Source organism: Choristoneura fumiferana, chromosome 13 (genome assembly GCF_025370935.1).
Source record: "Choristoneura fumiferana chromosome 13, NRCan_CFum_1, whole genome shotgun sequence".
Taxonomy (NCBI): domain Eukaryota; kingdom Metazoa; phylum Arthropoda; class Insecta; order Lepidoptera; family Tortricidae; genus Choristoneura; species Choristoneura fumiferana.
The window spans coordinates 12205366-12232252 of NC_133484.1; the positions used below are offsets into that span (position 1 = coordinate 12205366).

The following is a 26887-nucleotide window of genomic DNA, read 5'->3' on the forward strand; positions in this document are numbered from 1 at the left end:
AAGATGAAATTCCTTTCATGTTCGTCCAAAGTACCTATAAACCATTTTCACACAACTTTAATTATAAATATGTAATAACCTTTAAACGAGCAATTCTTGTATATTTAAATACTGGGGATCTCGGAAACGGCTTCTACGATTTCGATGAAATTTGGTAGGTATTTAGAGGTTTTCGGGTTTTAGCTCGCCCAGGTACTGGGTATGGAAGTGCGGATGTTAAAGCAAATGGAACCTTAAATATTAGAATATTATGAAAATAGGTCTTTCAGGATGCAAATACCATGGGAAACTGGACATCTAGATTTTGAATGATGTGGAAAACGGATTCTAGGATTTGAATATTTGATCAATCAAACAGGTATTGGCAGTTTCACCAGTCTCCTGATTCAAAAGACAAAAATCTTAACTTAGATTTTCTATCTAAGTTTGTGAGTCATGGCTAGGGGCTCAACAAACCTTTGTTGCACCTGTACTGGCATATTATCATTCGTAAGAGCTCAGAATGGCAGATAGTTGTGTTCAATCTAGATTAAAAGTGTGTGCATTGGGACTTCGTGGTGTAAACACATTACCATGACAAGAAAAATGAAATATTTCACTCTGGATTTCGCAAATTTAAGCTGTATAGCCGACCAAATAAGTGCTTTTATATATTAGGATATAGCAAATTCGGGAGTTGTCAAATACAGTATTTTGGACAGAAACTAAAATAACAAGTACAAAGTATATAATTAAAAAAAAGTTATTCTAACATGACACTAACAGTACAATAGATACACACACTATACGCATAAGCATATCTACGATTTCGGCAACAGCGCATGATTTTCGGGCGAGAATGCTTGTAGTTGCTCTGGCGTGAATGCTTTGGCATGTTCTGGTGTAAACTCTTTTACTTGTTCGGGTTTGAATGCATGTATTTGTTTAGGCGTTAGAGCTTGTATATGTTCTGAAGTAAATGCTTTGATTTGTGCAGGCTTTAATTCTCTTATGCAATCCGGTGGTAATAGTTTCACATCTTCCAATTTTATGGCTTTTAGAGTTGATGGCGATAATTCTTGAACTTTTTCTGGCTGTAATGTTTTTATAACATCAGACGATAGTGGTTCTTCTTTGTGTGGCAATAGTTTTTCTGGGTGTGAAAGCAGTGAAACTATTGAGGTTCTATGTGGCGGTACGGCCGATGGGGCTCGTTGTGGCGGTAGAGCTGTTGGGGCTCTTTGAGGCGGCAAAGCCGATGGGGCTCTTTGAGGTACTGATACTGATGGAGCTCTTTGAGGCTGTAAAGCCGAAGGGGCTCGTTGTGATGGCAAAGCTGATGGGGCTCTTTGAGGCGGTAAAGCCGATGGGGTTCGTTGTGACGGTAGAGCTGATGGGGCTCTTTGAGATGGTGGTGCTGAGGGAGCTCTCTGTGGCACTAAAGACGATGGGGCTGGTTGTGGTGGTAAAGCTGATGGGGCTCTTTGAGGTGGTAAAGCAGATGGTGCCTTTTCTGGTGGCAAAGCTGATGGTGCTCTTTCTGGTGGCAAAGCAAATGGTTCTTTTTCTGGTGGTAAAGCTGATGGGGCTCTTTGATGCGGTAAAGCAGATGGTGCCTTTTCTGGTGGCAAAGCTGATGGTTCTTTCTCTGGTGGTGGAACTGATATGACATTTTCTGCCCCTAAAGCCGATGGTTCTTTTCCTGGCAGTGAAGCTGATGGCACTTTTTCTGGTGGCAAAGCTGATGGCTCTTTTTCTGTTGGTGGAACTGATGGGACATTTTCTGCCGCTAAAGCAGATGGTTCTTTTCCTGGCGGTGAAGCTGATGGCTCTTTTTCTGGTGGTAAAGCCGATGGAATCTTTTCTGGTGGTAAAACCAATGGCTCCGTTTCTGGTGGCAAAGCTGATGCGTCTTCCGGAGTCAATGCTGTGGCATCTGTTGGGATTGTTGTAGTTGGAGCTGTAGGTTCAGTTGTCACTACAGTTTTCGTATCCGACTCCTTATTTTTTGATTTCTTATCCTTCTTATCCTTTTTTTGTTTTGGTGACTTCGGTGGTTTTGGTTCTTTTGCCGGTTTCGGGGCCTTTGGTTTCTTTGGCGATTTTGGAGGTTTTGGTGATTTTGGAGGTTTTGGCGTTTTAGGCGGTTTCGGGGTTTTAGGTGGTTTTGGTTTCTTTACCTTCTTTTCACCCTTACGTCTACAACAGAATATTCTACCACATAGTCGTCTCGTGGCCCTAATGCATTTCCCAAGTTTCGTTGTCGGTTCTCTGGGAGTCTTCTTTACCTCTGGTAATTTTTTAGCGAACGTAGTATCATTTTTACCTTTTAGATCTTTGTAAGAATTGACAATAATCATATAGTATATCATTACTGGAAAAGATTATCAAATATAAAACTTAAACTTATAAAATCACCCATGACTTGATTACTGCAGACGGACAGTTCAACGGCAATCAGTAAATCAGCGGTAAATTCAGAATTTTGGTTTGAAGGGAAGATATTTGGGGCTTGAATCCATCGAGGGTAGATTTTGTAGAGGTCAAAACTAATTTTGCCTATCGCGTAGAGAACTTAAGTCCACCTACACCCGCTGGATCCATCACTGAGTCACATAAAATGCCAACTGGTGTAAATAGATGACTATTTAGGCTAAAAACGAATTATATTTTTCACACCTCTCCTTCAGAAAAGTAACGTTTCCTCCCTGACGAGAGGGAGCAAAGTGCAACTTTTCTGTTCAAGGCTTTTTTCTAAGTGGCTTATTGCAAATGCCATTTTTGTAAGTTGATAATTGTAAAGCCACGCCATTTTCTATGCTGGTTGTTCTTTAATAATATTTAGATTATTTTTTTCAAGTTTCTTAATGCTCGGTGTGAAAAGTTCTATGAGCCACTCGAGAGCAAAATTATTTTAATCTTGGGCGTTAACACTTGAATCCCTCATTACGCTCAGGATTCTACTTTATAATCCCTTTGCTACGCTCAGGATTTTATTGTAGAATCCTTCGCTACATTCTGGATTCAATGTATGCCCTCGCCGTAAATACACCATTTTGCTCCCTTGTGACATAAATAACTATAAAATTTGGAGCGTGTGCATCTGCTAGAAGTATCTTAGAATTATGATGATCGTGAGTCAGTGAGTATGTCAGTGACAAAACTAAGGAACTTTAACATGTAGTTCTTAATCTACATGTTCAAATTGAATGTTATTGATAATATACTGAGCGACAAAAATTTGGCCCCCAAATGTATGCAGAATTAAGTAGTTTTGTATGGAGAGTGGGCCCAATTTTGTGCCGCTGAGTATATATCTAAGTCCCATTAAGCCCCATAGGTAACTGAAAGTTCAGGGTTCTAGCTTTAGCCATAACAAAATTACAGGATGTTGAAAATAGCCTGAACGGCTTCGAGAAAAGTACAAGTATGGTAGGTACGACCGTGCCTTTGTTTTTGTTTTACTTGACTTGGCGGGGGCACTGCCTTGCCCCTAGATATACTTAATATACGTATTATATTGTCTCTTAACAAGCCAAAGACTGGCAAAAGATTAATTAATGTACTCGTAGTAACGCAACGAGGATGCATGTTTTCGGAGGCTTAGATCGTTTTCGGGAGGCAAGTCAACTATTACGTACATTTTATCAACGTAAGACGTATATAGGTTTAATAATACCAAGGTTCTTACATGGTGCGTACACAAAACATGCGATGATGTCACTATGGTTCACACAATCACAATTGACCATGTGCAACATCTCTAGATCGGCTAGGGTTATTGCTAGTCCCGCCCACACTAAGCCACAGAAAACCATGAAATCCCTCGCAATGTAACGACAACATTGTCGGGGCACCTGAAAATATACAAGATTAGTTAGTTATAGGTAGAGTCATTCACGATGACGCGTGCCGTGGTTCTTATTACAATGTCATTAATGTCTAATTTTGACAAAATCACGCGTCTTCGTGGTTGGCACTAGGTATATCTACAGGTGAAGATGACTGTGTTATTGACTCTGTGCACGACGCCAGCGCCACCTAGCGTGCGCAACTTTTTTGGCTCTGATGCTCTGACGTTTCGCAATTTCATCGCGACATTGTCACAAAAATCAAACCTATAACGTATTAATTTATAATACAAAATTACTGTGATACCCTGATTTGGGTGGACAAAAGGTTGTAAATTCATTTTTGTTCATTAAAATTAAATGAGGTAAGTAAAATTTATTCAAAAAGTGTGTTTTATTTTCGTTATGTCAGGGTTTGTTTACTTCATGTTTAGTTGTACTTTTACTGTAAAACGCAAAGATAAAGCTAATTGGGATGCACCAAAAAAAATAACCTATAGTTTTTATTTTTATTTAATGGAAGAATAGGATATTTTTAAAATACCATTTTCATCGATTTTGAATTTGGATGAGTATTTTATTTTTTAATATTTTTTTACGAAATACGCTGGATGACGTCACAGTGAGACAGCCACGTTCCATTGCCTGGAAAAAATCAGGTCGTACATTATTATAATCTGTGGCATTACAATGTGACAAAAATACAAGCACGGCTTAGGATCCTAAATGAACCATGACAAATAGTTTTATTTATTTCTCTTCTTTTAGCTTCGATTATTCCTATGTTTGTTTAATTGTGAAATAGTAAATAGATATTTTTTATTAAAATCTGATATTTAAATTCTTTTATATTTACTTGTAACGTAGTAATTTATAATTTAATTTGTAAAAATTCATTGGAAATACTCGTATACATTTCGGACTTTACGATAAATGACAACTGTTTAAAGCGGGGTGCGCATCATGTGATTAAAGTTCTGTCTTGTCACTCTTTGCTATTATAAGCAGGACAGCAACATTTAAAACTGGCAATTTGCTTTAGAGTGTAGACCTGCTTTAGAACTGCCTTTGTGACGAGACACTGCAGGGGTCAAATGAAGGTCATTACTTAGATTTTGTTTATTTAATTCAGTTTATCATATTTTTGGAGTCTGATTTCTGAAAACGCTTCACAAAGCCTATTTCTCCAAACGGTTTTTGATTTATTATACGTTGTCAAAAATTGGGACATCCAAATATCGTTTTCAGATCAAAATGAGTACCTACCTATCATTTTGAAGACCGGTTTTGTGAGTATCACTCAATATAAAATTTCAATCACAAACCGTTTCACAAGGAAAATTATTGCTGGACATGTCCGAGATGTAGAGGAATTAAGAACAAAACAGGGACAGTGTTCAATAATTCAAGCTCGCATCATAACACAAACATCTGATTCTATTACTAAAATTAGGTAGTTAAAGTCTATAGAAATTGCTTTGTTAATGACAGATTCATATGAGTATGACAGATGACAGAGCCTAGATTATTTCTTCTTTTGGCCACTATGAGCGCTGCGATAGATTTCAATACCCCCACCTAGTACTTCGCACCCTCCCAGTAGCAAAAACGAAACATTTACCGTTAGCTAATTTTGACCAGTTTTTCATGTCGTCATAAAAACTTGGTTTGTAGGTTTCGTTCTCTTTATAATAATTTAGATACTTAAAAAATACTTGCATTGTTTTGAAATAAAAACGCATCTTTATAAAAATTACAATCACGTAGTCGAAACTGTTATCACTTTAGAGTCTAAAGCGATAAAAAAGTTTAGACGACCGGATGGCCAAGTGGTTAGAGAACCTGACTACGAAGCTTGAGGTCCCGGGTTCGATTCCCGGCCGGGGCAAATATTTGTATGAATAATACGAATGTTTGTTCTCGGGTCTTGAATGTATTTATCTATATATGTATATTTATCTATTGCCTAGTATCCATAGTACAAGGTTTGTTTAGTTTGGGACTAGGTCAATTGGTGTCAAGTGTCCCATGATATTATTATTATTATTTATTATCTCCTCAAAATATTGAACTACGTTAAGGCGTTACGTTGCAGTGTTCCATAACAATAATAATGAACTACACTATTTTCACCTTACTTACTTTTTTATGTTTTTGAAATTAGGAAGGAGGGAGGGGAGAGGAGGGTATGTAGGTAAGAAAGAACGTATGTAATTTTCCCACTAACGTCGATAAGCCAAAGGCTACTAGAAACACAGGGAAGCTTAAAGTTCCATCTTACAGACTGGCTAAAACCAAAAAGTCGTTTCTGGGAAATTGCATACGTTTTTAAAATAAAATTCCAAAAAATATTACTAATGAAAGTCAAGAAGACATTAATATCTAAGGCGTATTATAAAGTTAATGATTATATCATGGACAGGGATATTTGGAAATAATTCCGATCCGCATTAGCGATCCCTTCAAATAGCGAACCTACTGTGTTAAAAATAAAGTTGTGTTAAATACTTGTGATGTATAGATAATCATTTAATAGAATTGTAAATCTGTTTAAAAAAAATACCTCGTTGAGTTTCTTGCTGGATTCTTCTCAACAGAGGTTTTCCCGTAACGGTGGTAGTTTTTTTTGACATTCATAAGTGCTTGTTATAGCATAAATTGAAGAAAGATATTTTGACTTTGACTTTGACTTGGTTAAAATAAGTAGTACTTAATAGCTGAGAGATTAATATTCTGCAGTTGAGGATTTCTTTACATGTTTATTGGTTAGTTATGCCATTAGTTTTGTGTGGCGGCAGATTATTGGTCGGGTAAATTTGGAGTGAAAAAGCAAGGTAAGAATAGTGTATGTACTCGTAAGTAATTGTAAATACTATTTTGAACGTGGGCACCTTTACACACATTAGTTTGAATACTGACTGGCTCCCACGTTATTATTTATTAATGTCATTGGCAGCACTCACAATTCTAGTTTTATAGCCAATATGAAGCCTGCGTGAGCATGAAATCAATGATCCGTCACTTGGTACACCTCCATGTATTTCTCCATGGCTATCACTGTACTCTCCACTCATTAATATAAATACTAGAAGCTCTAGAATATAGTCAGGTACCTAACCCAAAGGTGTGTCTTTTACGCTCATCCTTGATTATGTTCATTTTTGTCAGTTGATACTGGAAAACGTAACTATTCTGTGACTGCTACCAAAATTGTCGGCGATGGGCCGGCCAATAAGTAAATACTTCTATAACCTGTCAAGTGCGTTATTGTTCATCTCGATAGTGGCAACAATCAGCGATCAACTATTAATAATATTTGTCTCTACATTGATACGGGATCAAAATACATCTTTTGCGCGTCTTTTCGAATAATCTTTCTTGTCGTTGATAGCTAGTTGTTTCCTCGTCAGCATTAGGACGGCTGCCTAAAGCGAACGCTTACCTTAAAGATAGCCAGTAATAAGAAAAAATTGCTAACAAGGAGCAATATAGTCCAGCCGAAAAAAGCCCACATTATAACAAGAAGAAGTTCAAATATTTCGTCATCTGATTCATTATCCTCATCAAAGATGTCTTCACATGCTGGTGCCATAAACATTTTAAATGAATGAGCACCTACGAACTAAACAAAGTGAAAATAAATAAGTATTTGTTAAAAAAAAACATTTTTAAGGTTCCGCGCTCAAATGGTGGCAAACGGAACCTCTAGTCAAGCGAACAATTCTACAGTAGAACGAAAATACAAACTTAGACATGGATGCACAGAAAACCAGAAAAAGAGACCAGCGCTGGGAATCGAACCCAGGTCCTCAGCAATCCGTGCTGCGTGCTATAACCCCTACACCACCGCTGGACAGGAATTTAGACACGAATTTTTCCTATGCATACATATCTCAGGTTGCTTATTTCTACTACGCTACTTATGCAGCAGCACTAGCGACATCTATGTTTCGCGCTCTCATCGGAGACGTCACATTCTTTCGGAACCAACCGCTCACCCAGACAAGAGATGTCGCTACTAAGCAATCAAATTATGATTGGTTATTTGGAGTCTTTTGTATTTTCGATATGGTTTCACGGGATACCCGTAAAAGTAACAAATTTGGAGTTGAAATAAAAATACAAAAATACTCCAAATAACCAATCTACAGTAGAAATCCTGAGCACAGCGAGAGATTCTAAAGTAGAATCGCGAGCGTAACCATCGATTCTAAATAACCTACTCGAGGAAAAAATATTTTGTTGCTGAGTTAGGTACATAATTATACGTCCTACTTTTTATCTTCCCTATGAGATTAATATTTTCCCGGGACTTAGCTGACAGCCTACTACATTTTTTGCGCCACTTTTAACACTTTAAGATTAGTTATCCTATCCAGTGAATCACTTACTGAAGTTTATACCTACTCGTAGTTCCAGACACCTGGATAATTAATTATATTATGTCCTATATTTATAATTATTTAACTAAGTTAGTCTTGTATAATATTGATCGTCATCATCAATTTGAATAGGCCTTCACTGCTGAATTGCAGCAGATGGCTACTTATAGAAAAAAAAACAATAAAATCTTTTACCACAACTTACCATTATAAAAATACTGATTAGAACGCAAGCAACCCTCAGCTTTCTGGTGCAAAAGCAACACCGCCTAAGTCTTGGAATACAGAACCAAAGCCCCATAGTTCAGCGTTGAATCGACTGAACTTAAAATAAGAAATATTAAGCCACATAGACTCACATTTTTATAATTACACAAACAACCGTAACAGTACTTTGGAGGTTACTTTGTTATGACATTTGTGACAGAAAATTATAGAAAGAAGTTCATTCAGATGAAGGTTAACTTACTTGTAGTGTAGATATTTAAACATACGAGTATATATATATATATATATATATATATATATATATATATATATATATATGCTTGTTTTATTTCATTATTGGATCTCCTGTTCTTCTTCTTCTTTCTCAGGCTTTATCTATCCACTGCTGGATGTAACCCTCTCCTAATCTCCTCCACTCCGTCCTATTCTCCGTCTTCCTGAGCCAGTACGGATACCTAATAATAATAGTAATTATTGGATACCTTCGCTAAAATGCATAGGATAGAAACAACCGTGTTTGTAAAGTAAGATTTCGGAGGTTCAGCTTTTTATGTAGCGTAAAATGTAAACTTGAACATGTAGGTACCTACTATATTATTATCGTAGCGCGCCCGGGTAATACACACGAGTTTAAACGCATAAAACTATGCAAATACGAAAAACACAGAGGTACAGTCAAGGGCAAAGATATCAACACGGCCAAAGTTGCAAAATATGTATACACGGCCTTAACGTTAAGTGCATTAAGTCGTGTATACATATTTTTGTAACTTTGGCCGTATCGATATCTTTGCCCTTGACTGTACCTTCACGCCAAAAAAAAACCCAAATTTTCTCTTACTTTGTTGAAACCTATCGAAAGTTACTAAGTTGAAGTACAATACAACTCCAATGAAGCGATTGTTTTTAAGCAAAAGTAGTATAAGTACTCGAAGAAACTGAATCAAATAAAGTGGAACCTTTTCATAATCGATTTCATTATGATTTCTCAGGCAAATGTATGGGATGTCGGGGATGTCAAAGTAGAACAAAGGTACCCTGGTGCGTGATTCAGTTTTCTCGCGACTGTAATTATGGCTTAGTTTCATATGCGATCGTCCGCTATTCTTTTCTATCTCTTCTGATTCAATCGGCAAATGACATTTAATTGCAATGAAATGTAGTCTCACAGAAACAAATAAAACAAAGTTAACAAATCGTATAACATTATATTAATTAAACATCACCTTATAAAGTAGCAAAAAAACATAATAAACTTTTCTCAAAACAAACTTAGCTATACTGTAGTGACTGAACAACTAGGTAAACATATTATAGGTAAGTAGTTTCATTCACTTTTGTATTATGGATTTTCTGCCGGTACCTTCAGATTTCAGTAAACTTAACACTAGAGGACGTCAGACTCCTATTTTACAAACACAAAAGGCGACAGATAATAATGACAATTCGGTATAAATCGCTAGTACACGTTTTTCTATTGTCAAGTGATCAAATAGATTTTGAAATGTCGACCGATTTATCAAATTGTCACCTGTAGCCTGCTGTGTTTTAAATAGTAGTCTCAAAATAGTTTTTTGATCACGCGCAAGCCGCATTTGGCGATGGTAGGTCTTGTCTGTAGGAATTAATGACAATCATAAAGTACGTCCACACTGAAAATGCAAATAAAACATTAAAATATATTTTGGGCTAGAAACGACAAGTAAACGGCAGAAGAAAATCTTAAAATATCTTATTTTTTACAGAAATTCTCACGTTTTATGATTTACTGTTATTTAAGTTAGTGCAAATGGAAAATAGAAAACTCGAAATTATACGTCAAAGCAATGAAAATTTGAAATACAACAATGCAAGGAAAATTGACCATCTTGAATATAGTCGAAAATTAAATCTTGTCCTATGTAAAATTGACAAATTTGAGGTACGCTGAAAAAAAAACGACCACTTTTATTTACCTACACTACATATGACGAATTGTAAATGTTCCACCCGAAATCATTTGTTTTGGCCCTACACATCAAGCTATTTCTTGATTTAGACAACATTAATTTATTGCTTATTTCATTTTGCTCATACTTTATAATGGACAATATTCCATTTGGGTTTAATTAATTTACAACAAAAATAAATTTGGTTGTAAATATTTTTCAGCACAATTATATATCCACAAAATTCACTTTGGATGGTTTATTCAAGTGGACGATTTTTCATTTGCACCGAAGGACAGTAAATCTGAACTTCATGTAAGTAGGTATGAACATTAGATAAGGACCTATTATACAAATAATCTTCATTTCTGATTACTGTGAGGATGTTACTATCGTAAAATAGCGGCATGGAATGAAAAAAATCATTAGGCAACTCGGAAAGTGAGAGAAGTGTGAGTTGGGTGGGAGTGTCTTCGAATGCAACTTCCACGAGCTTTGCCAACTTGTCATCATTGACGTCATGTAAAAAAAACTAGGAAATCCGGTAACTAGGAAACTAGGAAACGCGCCGCTATCGTACAAGTATAATAGTGATAAATATGTGAATATATCTACAGTAATAAGCACTACCACTTACATGAAAAGTCGAAGAATGAAAAAAATAATTCGAAAAGAGGCAAAGAACCTCCTAGTTTTATGCAAGCAATCACGTACAACAACCCGTAGATACATGAGAAAAGTATAGCAAAGAAGACAGAGAACATAAACGCTGTAGCCAATGAACGGGACGGCCTCTGGAATATTAAAAAAATATTACAAAAAAAAGTGAAGAGAAAGCCTTGTTTTCATATTTTAACGTGAAATCGTTTTTAGATTTGTTCAAGTTCAGTTCTCAAATAAAATAAATAGCAAAGAAGTCTGACCGGTAAAACTACTGGATTGTGATGATGATGATTTATATTTTCTGTGAATAATAAGTAAACAAAACGAACACACAGTCGAACATTGTGAACGACGGCAAGGTACCTACCTTAAAAATTGAAGCTAGGAATAACCCACTTATAATTACGAGTATGATGTCGGCACTCATCACAACCCAGCCGAAATACTTGGTGGTTCGGATGAACTCTGAGTCAGCTGGATCTTGCATCGTGCGTAATACTTGTTTGAGAACCGATGTTGAGTTCCTGGTCATGCATGAAGGCCCCAGGCCGGCATTTACACCGAACCCGAAACTGACCTGAAATATTAAATACAGATAAATCAGCTACAGATTCCAGTCAAATTGTTAAACATCTTTCGATTTAAACACTTTCTATTTGCATACCTTTTAAAATCTTCATCACAAAATTTAACGCCATAAAGAGTTGGACTAGATTTAATAAAATAATTGACTACAAAAATTCTACGGCAGCCATTATGATGTCAAATGATTTGACTAAAAACTCGAATAAGAAGGTGTTCTACCCTATGGTGAATACAGACATGAAATGTATGTAAATGCTTCCAGTCTATAAGGATTTTGTGCAAAGTGATACATTAGCGCAGTGTGGACAGCAAATTCTTTCATTAAATGCATGTCACATTAAGTAACATTTGAATGGTCTGTACCTACGAGTACCTACATTAAAAGAAACCATATTTTCAGCTCAGTGATTATTTCAGTAAGGCATGTTGTTTAATTAAATATGTAGATTACAGATAGCTTAGGTACTATTGAATACACTTACGATGTTATTGAGGGTTAGATCTAAGACATCGACGCGGTTGCTGGCAGTTGTGACATAGCAAGCGACTCGTACTGCGTACGAGTGTCTGATCAGTGACCAGGCGACGACCGGACTGGTGATCTGCAATCAAACGGACTTCAAGTGATTAACTGATTCAGGCGTTACTTTACGAAGGTCCATTTCAATAAGCTACAATCTTTTACCTCGCTACTCCACAGGTCGGTAGTTCTATACCACGAGATTGAATTTGAATTCTAGGAGCGAAGTGGCAAGGTAAAAGTTTCACTTCAAACTATTAAAGTATTACTGGAGCTGGTGAATAAGTTAAGTTATTATCATCGTGCTTTTTTATTCTTTTATCTATTTGTTTACTAACAATTGCAATGACACATATAATAGCTGCAGCTGTCTTAAGATCCGTTACACAGCCACAACATGAATCTACGTCTGGAAACATTTTGAATAACGGCATTATAAAAATAAATTATTTCTAAAACAAACAGTGACCAAAAATAATTACAAACAGTATGACAGATCACGTCACCTACGTTAGTCGTTGACTTTCCAAAGACAATATTTAATTTTTATTTAGGTAGATCTAAAAAGTTAGGTGTACCGACTACTGGCTGCCATAATATAATCCGTGCCATATTCGGGACAAAGAATTTTCATGCATGTGTAGGCAGACCGGATTAAATGAAATTGCATATTTTTAAGTGCAGTTACATATCGTCACTACTTAAAAAAAAAAACTCGTAGCTCAAAATAGATATTTTTTCTGAGTGAACTTTATAGACATTAATCTGTCATCTCCCAGGATAACAGGATCAAAGAAATTTGGGCACAAATTTGTGCCTCTAGGAGAGGACAGGTTAAATCAAGGTTCAATTTTGTTGACATATTGATTTTAGATACGAGATTTTTTCAAAGTCGTGACGATATTTAACCCAATTTCGTCAGTTATTGCATATTTTACCTAAAAACTAGCGATGTTTCTGCTTCAGTGGGTAATGATAATTGCTAGACCAGAAACAGTAAGTGATACCATAGCATCCAAATTCAAATACTGTACCTACAGTTAGTTACTTTAGCGGATGTGTACCTTATGATCTTTTTGCTTTTAAATATAAAAATATTTTCAAATGATCGCAGGCACAATTTTAGCACCAAAAATTTGGAAATTACAAAACTAACTATAATCATCCACTCAAAGGATCACTAGTAGTGATCCCTTAAAGGGGATAAGTCCACCTTTGTTCAAGTATCTCAAAGTTTGTCAATTGTGTTTTGTTTCTTTTACAATGAAGAGTTTACGTACATACATATTATAAGAATATAAAATGTTAAATACTCAACTATTATATAAGTACCCACCTACACTGTCGACACCATACCAATGGTTTCTGATTTTAAAATAAATAGAAACTAAAAACTACAATTTAATTTTTATTTATTTATTTGATGTGGCATACCTATTTTATTAACAGTTTTCATTTATATATTGGATGTTTAGTTTTGACGACAATGCCACGCAAGTACAACCAGCAAAAAAAAGCTTTTATGAAAAAGAAAATTTTAACGTAAACTTTTTTCATTATCCATTTGCCAGTACCACTTAAGTACATCAACTAAAGGTGTAAACATACTAATTTCACTAAAAATTCCTCCGTAATACATGGCTTAGTTTAAGCGCCAAACCCGGGATCTCAGCCTTATTGCCAGGGGTGCGAGCTGTGATGCGGGGTGCTATTAGGGTTGCTACATCACAAGCCAGATAATAAAAAAAAAGTGTTCCATACCTTAAAAGGAAAACTTAAACCTATAAGATCACTTCATTATCCGTCTGTCAAGACCATTTTGCTTAGGAACCCATGGAAGTATCATGCTGAAATTATATCAAATACTCATCTCTGCTCCCCTTGAAGCAGCCAAAAAATTAAAAGGGTATTTCCATACAAATTATTGAGTATTCAAAGCTTTTAGGGTACTTGCAATTGTCATAGAAACATTTTTTTTTTCATTTCGGTATGAAGTACTTTTAACAAATCCCATAAGAAAAATCTGAAAAACTAAATCTTTTTAAGATTAAAATAAAACAGCTCATTGGTAATCACGTCTTTTTAAATATTTATATACGGTATAAGAAGCTCTGTGAAGTGTAATTTATGATTTATAATATTACTATTTCATTTTAAACTAGGAGAGAATAACAAAGGCGTTTGAAAATGTGATGAGATTGAGCAAAAACTCCTTAATAAGAGTTGTTGCGTAAAACAAAAGGCACTGAAACAAACAAAATAAGCAACCCTAGTCCACAAGGCCTCTTAACAAGATTACATTGGAGATAAAACCGGGCAAATAATAGCGGACGAGTAAGCCCAGCCGAGCCGGGCTCTAAAACAAAATTAAAATTGGACGAAAACACCAAGTTTCGTTAAGATATACGCCAGCCTAGATATTATTTTCATTACCGTTGGCTTTGCAAAGGCGGATGGCGGGTTTTCCCTTTTATTGTATTCTGAAAACTCAGCTTTCGTAAAAAAGTGCTATATTAAACAACTCTGCTGCCTAGAATTTGGACGTTTCATAAGGCATACATACATAATCGTTTTTTTTTTGTTTTACAGAAAGCTCTCTACTTAGCACTCATCCTAAAAACCGGCCAAGAAAACCTCTGAACAAAGCTCTGTCGTCCAGGTATACTCGTATCTTAACTATCTCCGTCTTATTTTACGTGTCAGTTGTGAACATAACCTACCTACTAGTTTTTACAGTCTTATTCCACCAACAATATATATCGCTTCTTCAAACACCGCTGTTTGTGTAGGGTAGATATTGATCCGTTGCCGTTTTGGAATTCAATTCGCAGAGTGGAATTACAACTGCCGTTTATCTTGGCCCCGTATCACCTGCGCCGATACGTGGACTGAATGTTCAGTTCCAATTTCAGATACCATCTACGTTTGGAATTATTTCTTTTTATTTCTATAAAAGCTTTAGGAAGTATAATGTTATTTAAATATAAGGTAGGAACCGCCGTTATATTTATACGGCAATTTATATTGCATTAAAAGGCTAAATACATTAAATCTACAAAATTAAATGACCACCGTGGCCAGTGTTGTCACATACAATTTTGGAAAAACGGTAGAACAGGATACAAAAATTAGTAGAAATTGGTAGAATTTGAAATGGAAAATAGGTAGATCTACCAACTCAAGGTTAATCCATTTTTAATGATTAAAAATCGCATATTTTTTTTTTAATTATTTATTCGTGATGTTTAGTTTATCCATATTCTTATTAAATAATCTCAAATGTTCCGAGTTAGGATCTCCACTTGATTAACCCGTTCCGTTTTAAGTGCTGAAATTACAAGATACGCTAAATCCGATAGTAAGTAAGTAACATTTCATTACACGCGTGGTAAATTGTTTACTATCGTAAAATTTTGAAAAATAGGTAGGTAGATTTGAGGCCAAGGGTGGTAGATAGGTAGAACGGAGGCGAAATAGGTAGATCGACCAAAAAGTTAGTAGGTGACAACACTGACCGTGGCGTTGTGCGTTGTGCCCAAAGAGCTAACAGCGTTCTCTCGTTGAAAAGCCATGCTAATTATTTGAGAGAGATAGCTGCCAGCCCTTTGATCAACCAAATCATTTTGAAAATCTCTCCAGCAGCTTTGCATTATCTACAGCGGTAGCCGGGACTGCGATTCTGAGACCAACCTACGATTAAACCACGGTATATCGGATGCTGTTGACTTTAAGGCTGAAAACTTGTCCATTCCTTACGCTGTAATGTACATACATCAATATCACTTTAATGCGTTGATAAGAATGGAATTCTAGTTGACGCCAGACGAATTATTTCCAGTAGTTATATACTTTGTTTTAGTAGGTATCTATCTACTATAATGATTAACAACTGAATTAGCTCCAATTAAGCACTCGATTTTTCATTCAGTTTTCTGTTGCTATTTTCGTCTCTTATTGCGTTTAAGCTGTTAGTTTTAAATTACTGCATAGGTAGGCAATATTTTTTTACATGAACTTAGAAAAGTTACATGTTTTTCTCGCCTCTAAGGTAAAGCCCTTCTAACGCAAAGTTAGTTCCACGAAGGAACACCCGTGTGCCCGCCCAAGCACGACGTATACCGGGAACTGTCAAAATATTTCACACAAAAACTTCTCTGTAAATATGAGAGGCGGACCGCAATAGATGATATATATCTCTATTTTTTACTGCCACCGTTCTTATCCTTCGTTCGGTCATGTAGCAAAAACACGCCGCGGGCTCGAGTCACGAATCGCAATATGGGCCTCGTGATAAATCTTCACGAATTCCAGTTTTATTTATTAAGTTGTAGGTGGTTTTACGATCCCGCCGCGGGGGCCCTCATTACGGGCCTCCTCCGACGTGATGAAAAAACTTTTGCCAACGAAATCTTCCTTGCAACATTAATTACGCGAGTCGAAACTTTCTTCGCATTTCCTCTCCCTACCCTGTATAAGTGTATACTTATGTAGATACATTTCGTTCCTCCCTTTCCGACTCAAAAACTTTATGATAACGTTGTCAAAAGGGACCTAGTTCCATCGTAGAACTGATAAGAATATAGCAAACAATATATAGGCAGTAAAAAACTGAAGACATCACGTAGAAACAGGTCCACGGAGTTTTATGTCGGCAATTCGGGGCTTGCACAAAAGAAGTGCGGACTTAGCAAAGAACGTGCCGAGCTGTGGACCCAATAGCCTACCTACCTATCCATCTATAGGATGAGAATTAGATTCAACGCTGTTTTATATTTAAAAAAAAACTTTCGTAGTTTCTACGTTATTTAATGAGACGGCTATACTGTGCTCGAAAGAAGTTTAAAATTTACCTAGTCAAATAACCTGAAGTAAATTATCTTTAACTTTTAATTTAATTGAAGTAGACTTATGTTATGTAGTCAAATAACTAAAGAAGGCGTATCTTGTGCAGTAAATTTATGCTACAATAACTCAGTCAGACAGCCGGTCAATAGGTAATTTAGACGTTGCGAGCAACTTTGTAGTAATGAGAGCGAACCTTTTCAGGCGAGGTTTATAGGCGCTCGAGGGACGAGCAAGTGGGTGCGCTGATGAGCTTGTAGGTTTTTCAATACTTTACACTTCATTTTATCATTCTCGATCCAACAACACCAAGAACAAGAGCTAAACTTAAGCTCCAATCTGAGCAACCTTTTTATAAATTACAATCCCAAAACCCGTTCACCTAAGTGCTCCGAAGTCAATACTTCCACATACCTTGGCATGTAATTACAGTTAAATGATGCGACCAGAGATTTTTTATATTTTTACATCAACTTGATTCAGTTGAGTGGGATAATTGACCTTAAATGCTCTGAGTTGAACAGCGACAGTTGATTGCACGTAATTCCCTTAAACCCGTCTTTAAGTCTTGCGGGCAATTCAAGCTTAAACGAAAAAGCTCATAATATACACAAGATACGGCTACATGTGGCAGTTTGTTATGAATTTTATTGGGAAGCCAACACGGTTCTAGTTACAGGGCTTATTGAGAAAAAAAAGCGGCGGTCTCGAGTGTTATGTGTAATATTTTAGAAGATTGAATCGCTCCGCGTTTTTAAGTTATAATATTTTGAACGAAAACAGATACATTACGAGTAGTAATTGGATAGTAACAGATTCAACTTTTATGACACGTAGGTGGATGTACCGCTAGGTATGATAATCGCTTTGGGAAATATGGAACGACGCCGGAATGTTATTAAAGAATTTTATTAAAGTTTCAGTCGTAAAGCAGATCATACGGAACGATTTCACGGGTTAACTCTTTATAATGATGCTGGTACTATCATTTGTTCAACACCTTTCAAAGCCTTTATAGTTTTTTTTATTACTGACGTTGGACGATGTCTTAGTTGGAATACTTAATTAATGGGGCTGCAATGTGGCATTATTATGTAGGCAGCTATGAATTGTAATTGCCGTTGTTTCATATCAAAAAGTAAATAAATAAATATCCCGGGACAATTCACACCAATTGACCTAGTCCCAAAGTAAGCTTAGCAAAGCTTGTGTTATGGGTACTAAGCAACGGATAAATATAATTATATAGATAGATACATACTTAAATACATAGAAAACACCCAAGACCCGAGAACAAACATTCGTATTTTTCATACAAATATCTGCCCCGACACGGGAATCGAACCCGGGACCTCAAGCTTCGTAGTCAGGTTCTCTAACCACTAGGCCATCTGGTCGTCAAGTCAAAAGTTTACAAACCATATACCAGAATATCAGTTAATTTGTCGAATCATAATTTTTAAATTTATCGATTTTATGTCGAATTAATTATATTAAAATAATGAGTTATAAAAATAATCATTGCGTGAGATTTATTGGTTTTGTAAAAATTTGACAAATTTGGCTTTTAGCTGTAAGTATAGTATAACTTTATAATCCTATGCTTATGCATCCACGTCGCTTCTTTAAGTATACGCGCTAAACAAACTGTCCACTATGTGTTTTCCCCATTAGCGAATTTTACATTCTTAAATAAGAGAAAATAAACATCTTAAATCTAAACATAATCTTAGTATAAATGAGGTTTGACACTAACTATACCATTACACCTTTGCGCCTGAACAGCTTTTCTTTTCATCGTAATATTATTACAAGTCTGATAAAATACGTTCCTTATCATTTATATGTTGGTTTTTAGACACTTATTTAAAATCTCTGGTCATTTGAGGAGGAGGTCGGGGCGGGGTGCAGGTGTGCTCGTAAAATGTACATTTTATGGAAATATAAGATCCTTGTCGGGCGCAGTGCGCGCGGCGACCGTATTCTTGAAACACGACGTAGGTAGGTAGGTGTGAAATTTACTGGTTTCTATATCGAATTAAAAAAAGAAGCTTAATTCAAGATTATACTTTATTTATGAAATAAAGCTAGTTGTCAAGAACTACAACTGAATAATACTTAAGACAATATTGCCGACTTTATACGGTTTTGTAGAGTTGGAAGTGCAAGCATGACTTATTGATAAAATAAATCTAAAATAACAAGGAGTTATAGTTATTATCCCAATAAGGTTTCAACTACTTTATATATTTTTGATCACTTTACACGAGGTCTCTAAATTTTGTTGCAGTTTCTTATTCCGAATAGGTGTGCAGGGTCTTCTGCCCCCTTTCTGATGATGTAGGTATAAGACTAAAATTACGTATGCATGTATTCCTTACAAGTCGGTGTCTAAATATTATGCATAAAGCTGTACAATATTGCTACTAAATTTTTTCATTACTGCATCGGTTTGCAGTGCATTTTTATTTTAGGATGATATCTAATAAAGTAGTCTGAGTAAACTGTGATACTAGTTATTGTAGCTAATTTGCTGTGTCAGTTGAAGTAAACATTTAAGTTTAAAGTGTTTAGGAATTTCAAAAAATAGCTTGTCGCTTTAGTGCCAAGCAAAATAATGAAATTTCGGCATGCATACTGGCTCTTATCAGATAGAAGACGGTAACAGGCACAGCTGGTTCCTGATGTATCGTGGCTACATAACATTTATGTTACTTACATTCATAAGCAAGTAGGTTGTAAACGTTATCCTAAATACGACGTTTACCTATCTCGAGCAATCAAATTTGATAGCGATCGAATACGAACGAATCTATTTATCGAAATAGCCGAGTTAACTTCCGAATTCTACAGCGAGCGCACAGAATCGATACTCGATGCCTATAAAACAGCATCGATTCGCTAACACATAAAACGGATTCAAGTCTTGCTCTCTATATAAAGCTAGGAGAGAAGGGTTCCCACTTTTATTGCAAGGAATTTGCATATAAAGTAACCATTGAAGAAAAGCGATCTCCGTTTGGCTTCGTGTTTTTTTCGTATTCATTGTTGTGAAGGCCGCGTATTCGCGCACATTCCGTTTTATGGTCCATGATGCTTTCTTAGCGTTTAAATAAATAAAAGCATCAACAGTTTTTTAGGCCCGTTGATTTATTTTGGGAAAATATTTTTATGTTGCGAGTTGTGAAATTTGTAGTTTTTGGATATAATAATTATGCGCGACGCAAGAAGAGATTAGTTATTATAAATTCTGTGTTTAAAGTTGTTATTTTTGTTGCAGGTTCAGGAGCAATAGGCAGACTTCGCGGTTATGGATCAATAAAATCGGTAAAAAGATTAATATTTTGTGTACAAGCTGACCTTATGACTACGGCGGGACAGGCTGGATAAAATTCAAGGCTCATGAGATTATGATACGTGAAAAAAAAAGTAAGTATTGACCACGGGGCGTTTCCGAGGATTCCTAATAAAAATGGTATTTAATTGAAGTCGATAAGCGTCGTGGTGAGAGGGCTAATAAAGTGCCTTTATTATTATCGTGTTAGGTCGCCGGGCGATAAACTAAACACTATCTCGGCTTTGGGCCGTGTAACCGGCGAAATAATGATCTCTGGGATTTTGTTGCGCATAAGTATCCAGAGAGGGTTAAGTTTTTTTTAATGCTTTCACGGAAACAGGTCGTTCTGACGTTAGATCCTTGTTAGAATGGAATAACAAATCATTTAGTTTTATACTTCTCTCAGTACTAAATATATTTAAAAAAGTCTCATCGTCGTCTCAACGTCACAAAATAACACACTTACTTAAATACGACTTGGGTACTTTATTTTTGTAACAATAGAGATACAAAGCTAACATCGCAAGGAAGATGGCTTTTTCCGATTATTATGTATGAGTGGTTAAGTTTATTAAAAGTAATCTGTAACTGTTCCAATTAATTTTATTACAATTTCCATATTATTATTATTTAAGAAACAGCAGACAATAAAAAAATTAGCTTTAATTTGATCTGAATTTTAATATTGGAAATAGATACTAATGCTCCCAACGATCATCATGAAAGATGTAGATGGTTTGAAATCTTGGCAAGGTTAAATGATATTTTTTATCTAGGAACACTTTTCTGTGAGATACCGATAAACTGATCTTCGCCATAAGAAGTCACGGACAGCAGCTAGCTTAAATAGGTATAGTAAATGTCGCAACAGGTTAGTTTTATAAATTTCTGTTTAATGAGTTAGTTATGAATAAGTAAGTAATTTATAGATTTTTCAGAGCCGGTCTCAGCGCACTCAGTGTCAACTGGTCAATAAAATAAATTAATGTCTATTAGATATAAAATACCTCTTTTTGAAATAAACAGGGATTATTAAAACCAGAGTGTTGGTAGATAAATTAAAAAGTGTTACGATTATTATTATTTTCTGCATTCTACTCGTCGTAATATACAATTTTATATTGCTAGTTAGCAATGATTAAAAGTTGGGGTTTTCTAGTTTTCTATGTACTACTAAGTAATTCTAGTGTAGCTAATAACGTAAAAAATGGCGTTCCTATTTAATTTCGCTTTTCAATGTCGCACTCTATTACACTTCTTATTTACCTTTAATCAATGACATGAAAGTTGCATCTATTTTAGTACAAAATCATGCACTACTTAGTTGCAGTTTTCGTCGGTAGTGCAAGATAAAAGGCGGTCCCAAGCACAATGGCGTTTAAGTGATAGTTATGGCAGTTTTTATAGGCAGTTAGATTTATTTTTACTGCACTGTTTGTTTTAATGCGTTTTTCGCGAGTCGAGAGGTCGCGACAACTGCTCGCGTCGCTTATCGGTTTTATCTCGCTGTAACTAGCTTTGAGAGTTAGGTAGTTAATAACAGGGTATTAATAATTACCAGGTTTTACAGTACTTAATGCGAAATAGCGACACATTAGTTTGCTACTTGGCGAGTGTTAGTGTTAAGTGCAATTAATTTATATTTTATTTTTGATATTTCATTAGCGCGATTTAATGAACTGCAAGTACCTAAAAACACTCAAAGCGTATAAAATTAAATACTTATTGTACAGGTTTTGATTTCAAGAAATAATTGATAATATATTTGCTACACAGCGAAAGTGCACCCAAGTATTTTCACATTCACAGGAAGAATAATTAATTAATGGAAAATTAGACGAATTTAAGTTAAACAATGATCTTACAAAACTATACTCTTTTTGTCTATACTGTTTTTGTTTGTATTCCTACATTTACCTATTCAACACATATCAATCAAACAAATGCGTTCTAAATTCGTATTACATGCTCAAATTTTTACAGGGTGAGTTAAATACGAGAGTTTAAGCACCTATTTATGTTGGTAAATTCAACAATCATTGGGGCATTTATTAGTGCGGTGCGGAGGTTAGTGGAGTGCGCATAATCAGGAAATATAGGGCAATAAAGTTACCGGGGGCTGACATGATCGAATGGACAAGACAGAGCGTTGTGTTTCCGTACACGTAACTTATTAGATTACCTATTTTCTTTTACGAAGGAAATTACAAGGACATACTCGAGTAAAGCTCGGGTGTGATCTCGACAAGGTATTACGATGTAGAGATATTTAAGGGCGGTCAGATTGTAACGTTCAAGGAACACAGGTGCAGGCAGAGGAGCCCAATTCTTAGGTGTCTAATGAATAAAGGATGAGGGAAACCGCTGTGTATGAATTTTAAGGATGCTGACAATATAAAAGTGAAGACCCCGCCGACTTCTGGTCAACCCGTGGAAGAAAGAAGCCGGTAGAATGAGGTGCGCAATTCCAATGCATTCTCCCCAAAATTTAACCAGGCTGTAAAATACCGATACCTACTCAAGCAACATTTCTACTGTAGCGTAGTTTTTCATCGACAATGTAAAAAGTAATTAAAAGTCAAGTAATTGTAATTTTCTCTGTGTACCTATTTTCTGTATCGCTTACTATTTCTGGTGTACAATAAAGAGTAATTGTATTGTATTGTATTGTAACACGTAACACTTAAAAACGCGAGCAAAAGATAGATAGAGATAGAGTGATTAAATGCCTTAACATACGAATTCACATACGAATGTTAGCAACAGTTACACTAAATTGTTTTCAGGAGGGGAAAAGGGTGATTTTAAAGTAAACTTAAATCAGTAGGTAGTATTGCAAGACAATACGATACTCAAAATAGTTTTGCTCCAAAATCGCCCTCGTTATCCCAAAACAAAGATCTCATCAAAAATTCACCATGTGACTCTCGGGATGTATCCAATAAATCAGTTTTACAGCATTCCCGTGTCATTTCAGTCGTCGAACGGCATAAAATGATAATTTTACTGCGCTCCCCTTCCGTCTCCAGGAGTTTACGACAATTGTGAAATGTATCGACAGTTCGGGTGTCACCTCTAAGGTGGTCAGATGGGAGAAGCTATTAAAAAAACCATTTTCCCAATTTCAACAGTAAGACGGAGGAGAATCGCTTACGTGTAGCATTTTCCTCCCGCAGATGGTAACTTGGTTCATGGAGCATATGGTACCCCCATCCCGCTCACGGATCTACTTCTGGTATTTTGGGAGAGATGCTCCTTAAACCATCAATCTTTCAGGTGACTTTAAAAGTAATGAATTATGGTTATGTAACGGGGAAGGTAAGTATTTTCAGAGTTCGTTCATAAATCTTGGGGATACGAAATCATTAACGATTTTTTCCAAGCTTATAGCTGATAGGTATAGCATAGGTCATCATCATCATCCCAGCCTATATACGTCCCACTGCTGAGCACAGGCCTCCTCTCAGAACAAGAGGGCTTGGGCCATAGTTCCCACGCCGGCCCAGTGCGGCATAGCATAGGTACATCCATACTATTATTATAAAAATAAATATGAGCAGGTATGTTCGGGAAGTGAAGGAATTTTCAAAATCGTTTTTGTAATTTTGAAATTTCCCTTTAGGGTAGGAATACGACAAAAACACTATAATTTTTTTATCTAAATATAATTTAGATATACTATATATTGGGAAAAAAGTGACACAGTAGTAATGTTATATTTAGGTAGGTAATAGTTAATCTTAAAAGAACACCTTTTTAACTGACTTTATAAATCAATCAATTCTATAGATATGTAATTAACAATTGAAGCAGAGTCATGTTTAAAAGATTTCAAAGTACAGTATTTACCGCCGTATAAATCCACTAATTCCCCGTAGCCAAGGGTCGTCAATAAATTACCGCCAACCCTTTATATTTATTGCTGACTTAACAAAGCCTTCACATAATCAATGACAAACATTCGGGAACAATAGATAATTGATACTCATCGATCTATAATTTATGCAAATTAACACAAACATGATCATGTTGCTTGACGATTTCACAAAAACTCGGTTTTGTGTTCACTCACGCTCCATTCTGTCCATTGAAATAGAACGGTTTATGACCATTCTTAACAAATTTCCATGTAGGTAGACTTAAGTTGTTTTATGATTGGTTTTTGTATGCCATGCAATTATTAATATTGAACAGACATTCTCGTAGTTTCCACTTTCTCTGTGAGCAGTCAGTAAATTATCATAGGTAGATATTTTACATTGAAATTAGTTCAAGTATCTACCTATTAAGCATGAGTTAGACTAAACTACTAGCTGTATTTTATGCTGTCTATTATTGATTTAGTGTGTGACGGCTTAGTGACGTGCAATAAATAAGAAATTCAATAAAAAAATAGAGCTTTACTCACACTTGTTTTTTAATTTGTCAATTTTGCTGGTAAACCGAAGCTACTTTATTGTTGGTACACTTATCGACTATTACTCGTAGATCATCTATTAATTTCTAAACATGTACCTAGATCACGACTTTCTATTAATTGAAATTATTATATCCCCTATGTCTACCAAATCAGAATTTGGATGCTATGGGATACGGATCTTCTGAGATTTGGATATCTTAGGATTTAGTTTATTCTTGGATTTTGATGTTTTAAGAAACTGATCTCTCGTGCCTAAGCGAAACCAGTGATGACAAATTTGAAATTTGGCAGATACATTTTTGAATATCATAGAAACGCATTAAGAGATTTTTTGGAATTGTCACGAGAGGGGGCTTTTTAGGGTTGCGGAGCCAAAATGCCAAAAAGGAACCCTTTTAGTTTCGTCAAGTCCATCTGTCTGGCTGTCTGTCCGTCCGTCCGTATGTCACAGGCATTTTACTCAAAAACTACAAGATGTATATCAATGAAATTTGGAGTACAGATGTCTTGTCAAAGCCGCTATTTAGTTTTGTAGTTAAATTACAAAAATAAATATTTATAGGGGGGGCACTCCATACACGTAACAGAAATTGAAAAAAATAAATAACTCGCATCAACGTGTGGCACATAGTTCGACAGAACTTTTGAAAAGATAGTAATTACAAATAAACGTTTTATCTATCTATCAAAAATTGTACCCCCCCCTCTATCTTGTAAACCGTTTGTCCAAAAATATGCAAAAATATGGAATACTTATAAATAAATATGGAAATATGGATACTTTCAACGAAAATTGGTTTTAACATGATCGGATATACCGTTTTTGATTTATTGCCGAAAAACTGCGCTTCTCAACAAAAGGACGTAAGTGTCGTGAAGATACGCTCTTTTTGGTAATAGATTTTAAGATTGTTGTAAGTGTTTTAATTGTGTTATAACGCACATAATATTACTTCATTTTTTTCGTAATGGCTACGGAACCCTATCATGGGCGTGTCCGACACGCTCTTGGCCGGTTTTTTCTCACCTAAGTTTGAAGCTGCCAGCATAAACTACATACTTAGTTAACCACATCACCTCTCCATTGCCACACATGACTATAGACTTTAGGTTGACCAGCACTTATTGACGCCCATTACTTATTATGACCATAGTGTGACCTACTACAGAAAAGAGCGATGAATCATTCCGTTCAGTTTTTGCGAAGGCCCGCTTCAGTTTTACACGTCGTAGCCTGGAAATGAACCTCGACCGTTAACAAGGCTGCGACAATTGCCCGGTTTACAACTCCGTTTCACTTTTACTGCTATAAACGTTCTCTATAAAACTTTAACCGTTTTGCTACATCATCGTCGCGATACAGACTTTAAGTTGTCAACTGAGGTTTAACTTCTTTTACAGTTTTAACGTCTTTGAACTGTCGAACTGGAACTAGGAAAGCTTTCTTTTAATTTTATGTAAACTTTTATTAAAGCCGATTATACCTTATCATTTATTTCCACTACATCCAGAGAAATACAACTCAAAGCCTTTATTATCGTCCTAGAATCCCTTCGAAATTACAATTCCGCACAACGTGCAAACCCTTCTTGAAGTCTTCGTATAATGGGAGGAAGCGTTCTAATGATGGGGATTAAGACGTAAAGATAGTAGGCTCCCATTACGGCCTAATGCCTCATGCATCTATGGAGGACTTTCATTAGGGAGATAGGTACGTTAATGCCCCTGCCCGAATCTAATGGGAAGTAAGTAGCTATCAAGTGAGTAATGCGGGGTAGAATGCGACTGGAAATTCATTACGTGGGCTTTGTTTACTTCGTTATGTTAGATTGTAGAACCACCAAACCTATTCTTACGAAAGGTTAAATTAAGTTAAGAATAGTAGCATTCTTTATAAAATTAAGTAGATCACTTAAAATGAAACCACAGCTCAATTTAAGACAGTTTCAGACAATGTCCGACACTGCATATTCGAAATCATCAATCAATTGCCATAGTTTTTATGAGCTGTCAAAACGTGATTTCGTCATGTATTTGGCAACATAATTGACAAACTAAAAGCAGCTTAAAATCAAAGTAGCTAAAAAACCAATTTAATAGTAGGTAAGTTGAAAATTGAATCTTGTTTTCAGGGCTGAAATAAAGTGTTACT

At 35.8% G+C, this 26887-nt stretch overlaps 3 protein-coding genes across 7 annotated transcripts in view; 1 reads left to right on the plus strand and 2 right to left on the minus strand.

The window, feature by feature from the left end:
• LOC141434082 (homeobox protein abdominal-B-like) overlaps nt 1-26887 on the plus strand; it is a 122130-nt gene that overhangs the window by 20443 nt on the left and 74800 nt on the right. Inside the window, exon 2 of one of the 2 annotated variants that reach the window (XM_074096356.1) lies at nt 20259-20305. The gene's annotated coding sequence lies outside the window, so the exon portion shown is untranslated. The other variant, XM_074096358.1, reaches the window with a different exon arrangement.
• LOC141434490 (uncharacterized) lies at nt 801-8584 on the minus strand. The gene is made up of 4 exons (XM_074096910.1): nt 8418-8584; nt 7273-7452; nt 3671-3836; nt 801-2353 (listed from the first exon to the last, which is right to left on the minus strand). Exons 1-4 carry the CDS (start codon nt 8511-8513, stop codon nt 801-803), a joined length of 1995 nt encoding a protein of 664 aa, XP_073953011.1. The 5' UTR covers nt 8514-8584.
• LOC141434386 (uncharacterized) lies at nt 9648-12618 on the minus strand. 4 transcript variants are annotated; one of them, XM_074096805.1, is made up of 5 exons: nt 12475-12618; nt 12099-12218; nt 11428-11608; nt 11006-11162; nt 9648-10092 (listed from the first exon to the last, which is right to left on the minus strand). In XM_074096805.1, exons 1-5 carry the CDS (start codon nt 12568-12570, stop codon nt 10065-10067), a joined length of 582 nt encoding a protein of 193 aa, XP_073952906.1. In that variant the 5' UTR covers nt 12571-12618; the 3' UTR covers nt 9648-10064. The 4 variants fall into 4 exon arrangements, with proteins under 4 accessions (XP_073952906.1, XP_073952905.1, XP_073952907.1 ...); XM_074096804.1 differs by having other exon boundaries at nt 11399-11608; XM_074096806.1 differs by lacking the exon at nt 11006-11162.

Bases quoted from the DNA above. Each gene is read 5' to 3' on its own strand.
- LOC141434386 (XM_074096804.1), bottom strand. From the start codon at position 12,570: ATGCCGTTATTCAAAATGTTTCCAGACGTAGATTCATGTTGTGGCTGT. The intron at 11,609-12,098 runs GTAAGTGTATTC...TTAATATTTCAG, and splicing joins ATCTAACCCTCAATAACATC to GTCAGTTTCGGGTTCGGTGT. The intron at 10,093-11,005 runs GTAAGTGGTAGT...TTGCATTTTCAG, and splicing joins TTCATTCTTCGACTTTTCAT to TGTGGACGTACTTTATGATT.
- LOC141434490 (XM_074096910.1), bottom strand. From the start codon at position 8,513: ATGGGGCTTTGGTTCTGTATTCCAAGACTTAGGCGGTGTTGCTTTTGC. The intron at 7,453-8,417 runs GTAAGTTGTGGT...CACTTTGTTTAG, and splicing joins TAATCAGTATTTTTATAATG to TTCGTAGGTGCTCATTCATT. The intron at 3,837-7,272 runs GTAAGCGTTCGC...GTATATTTTCAG, and splicing joins TATTACTGGCTATCTTTAAG to GTGCCCCGACAATGTTGTCG.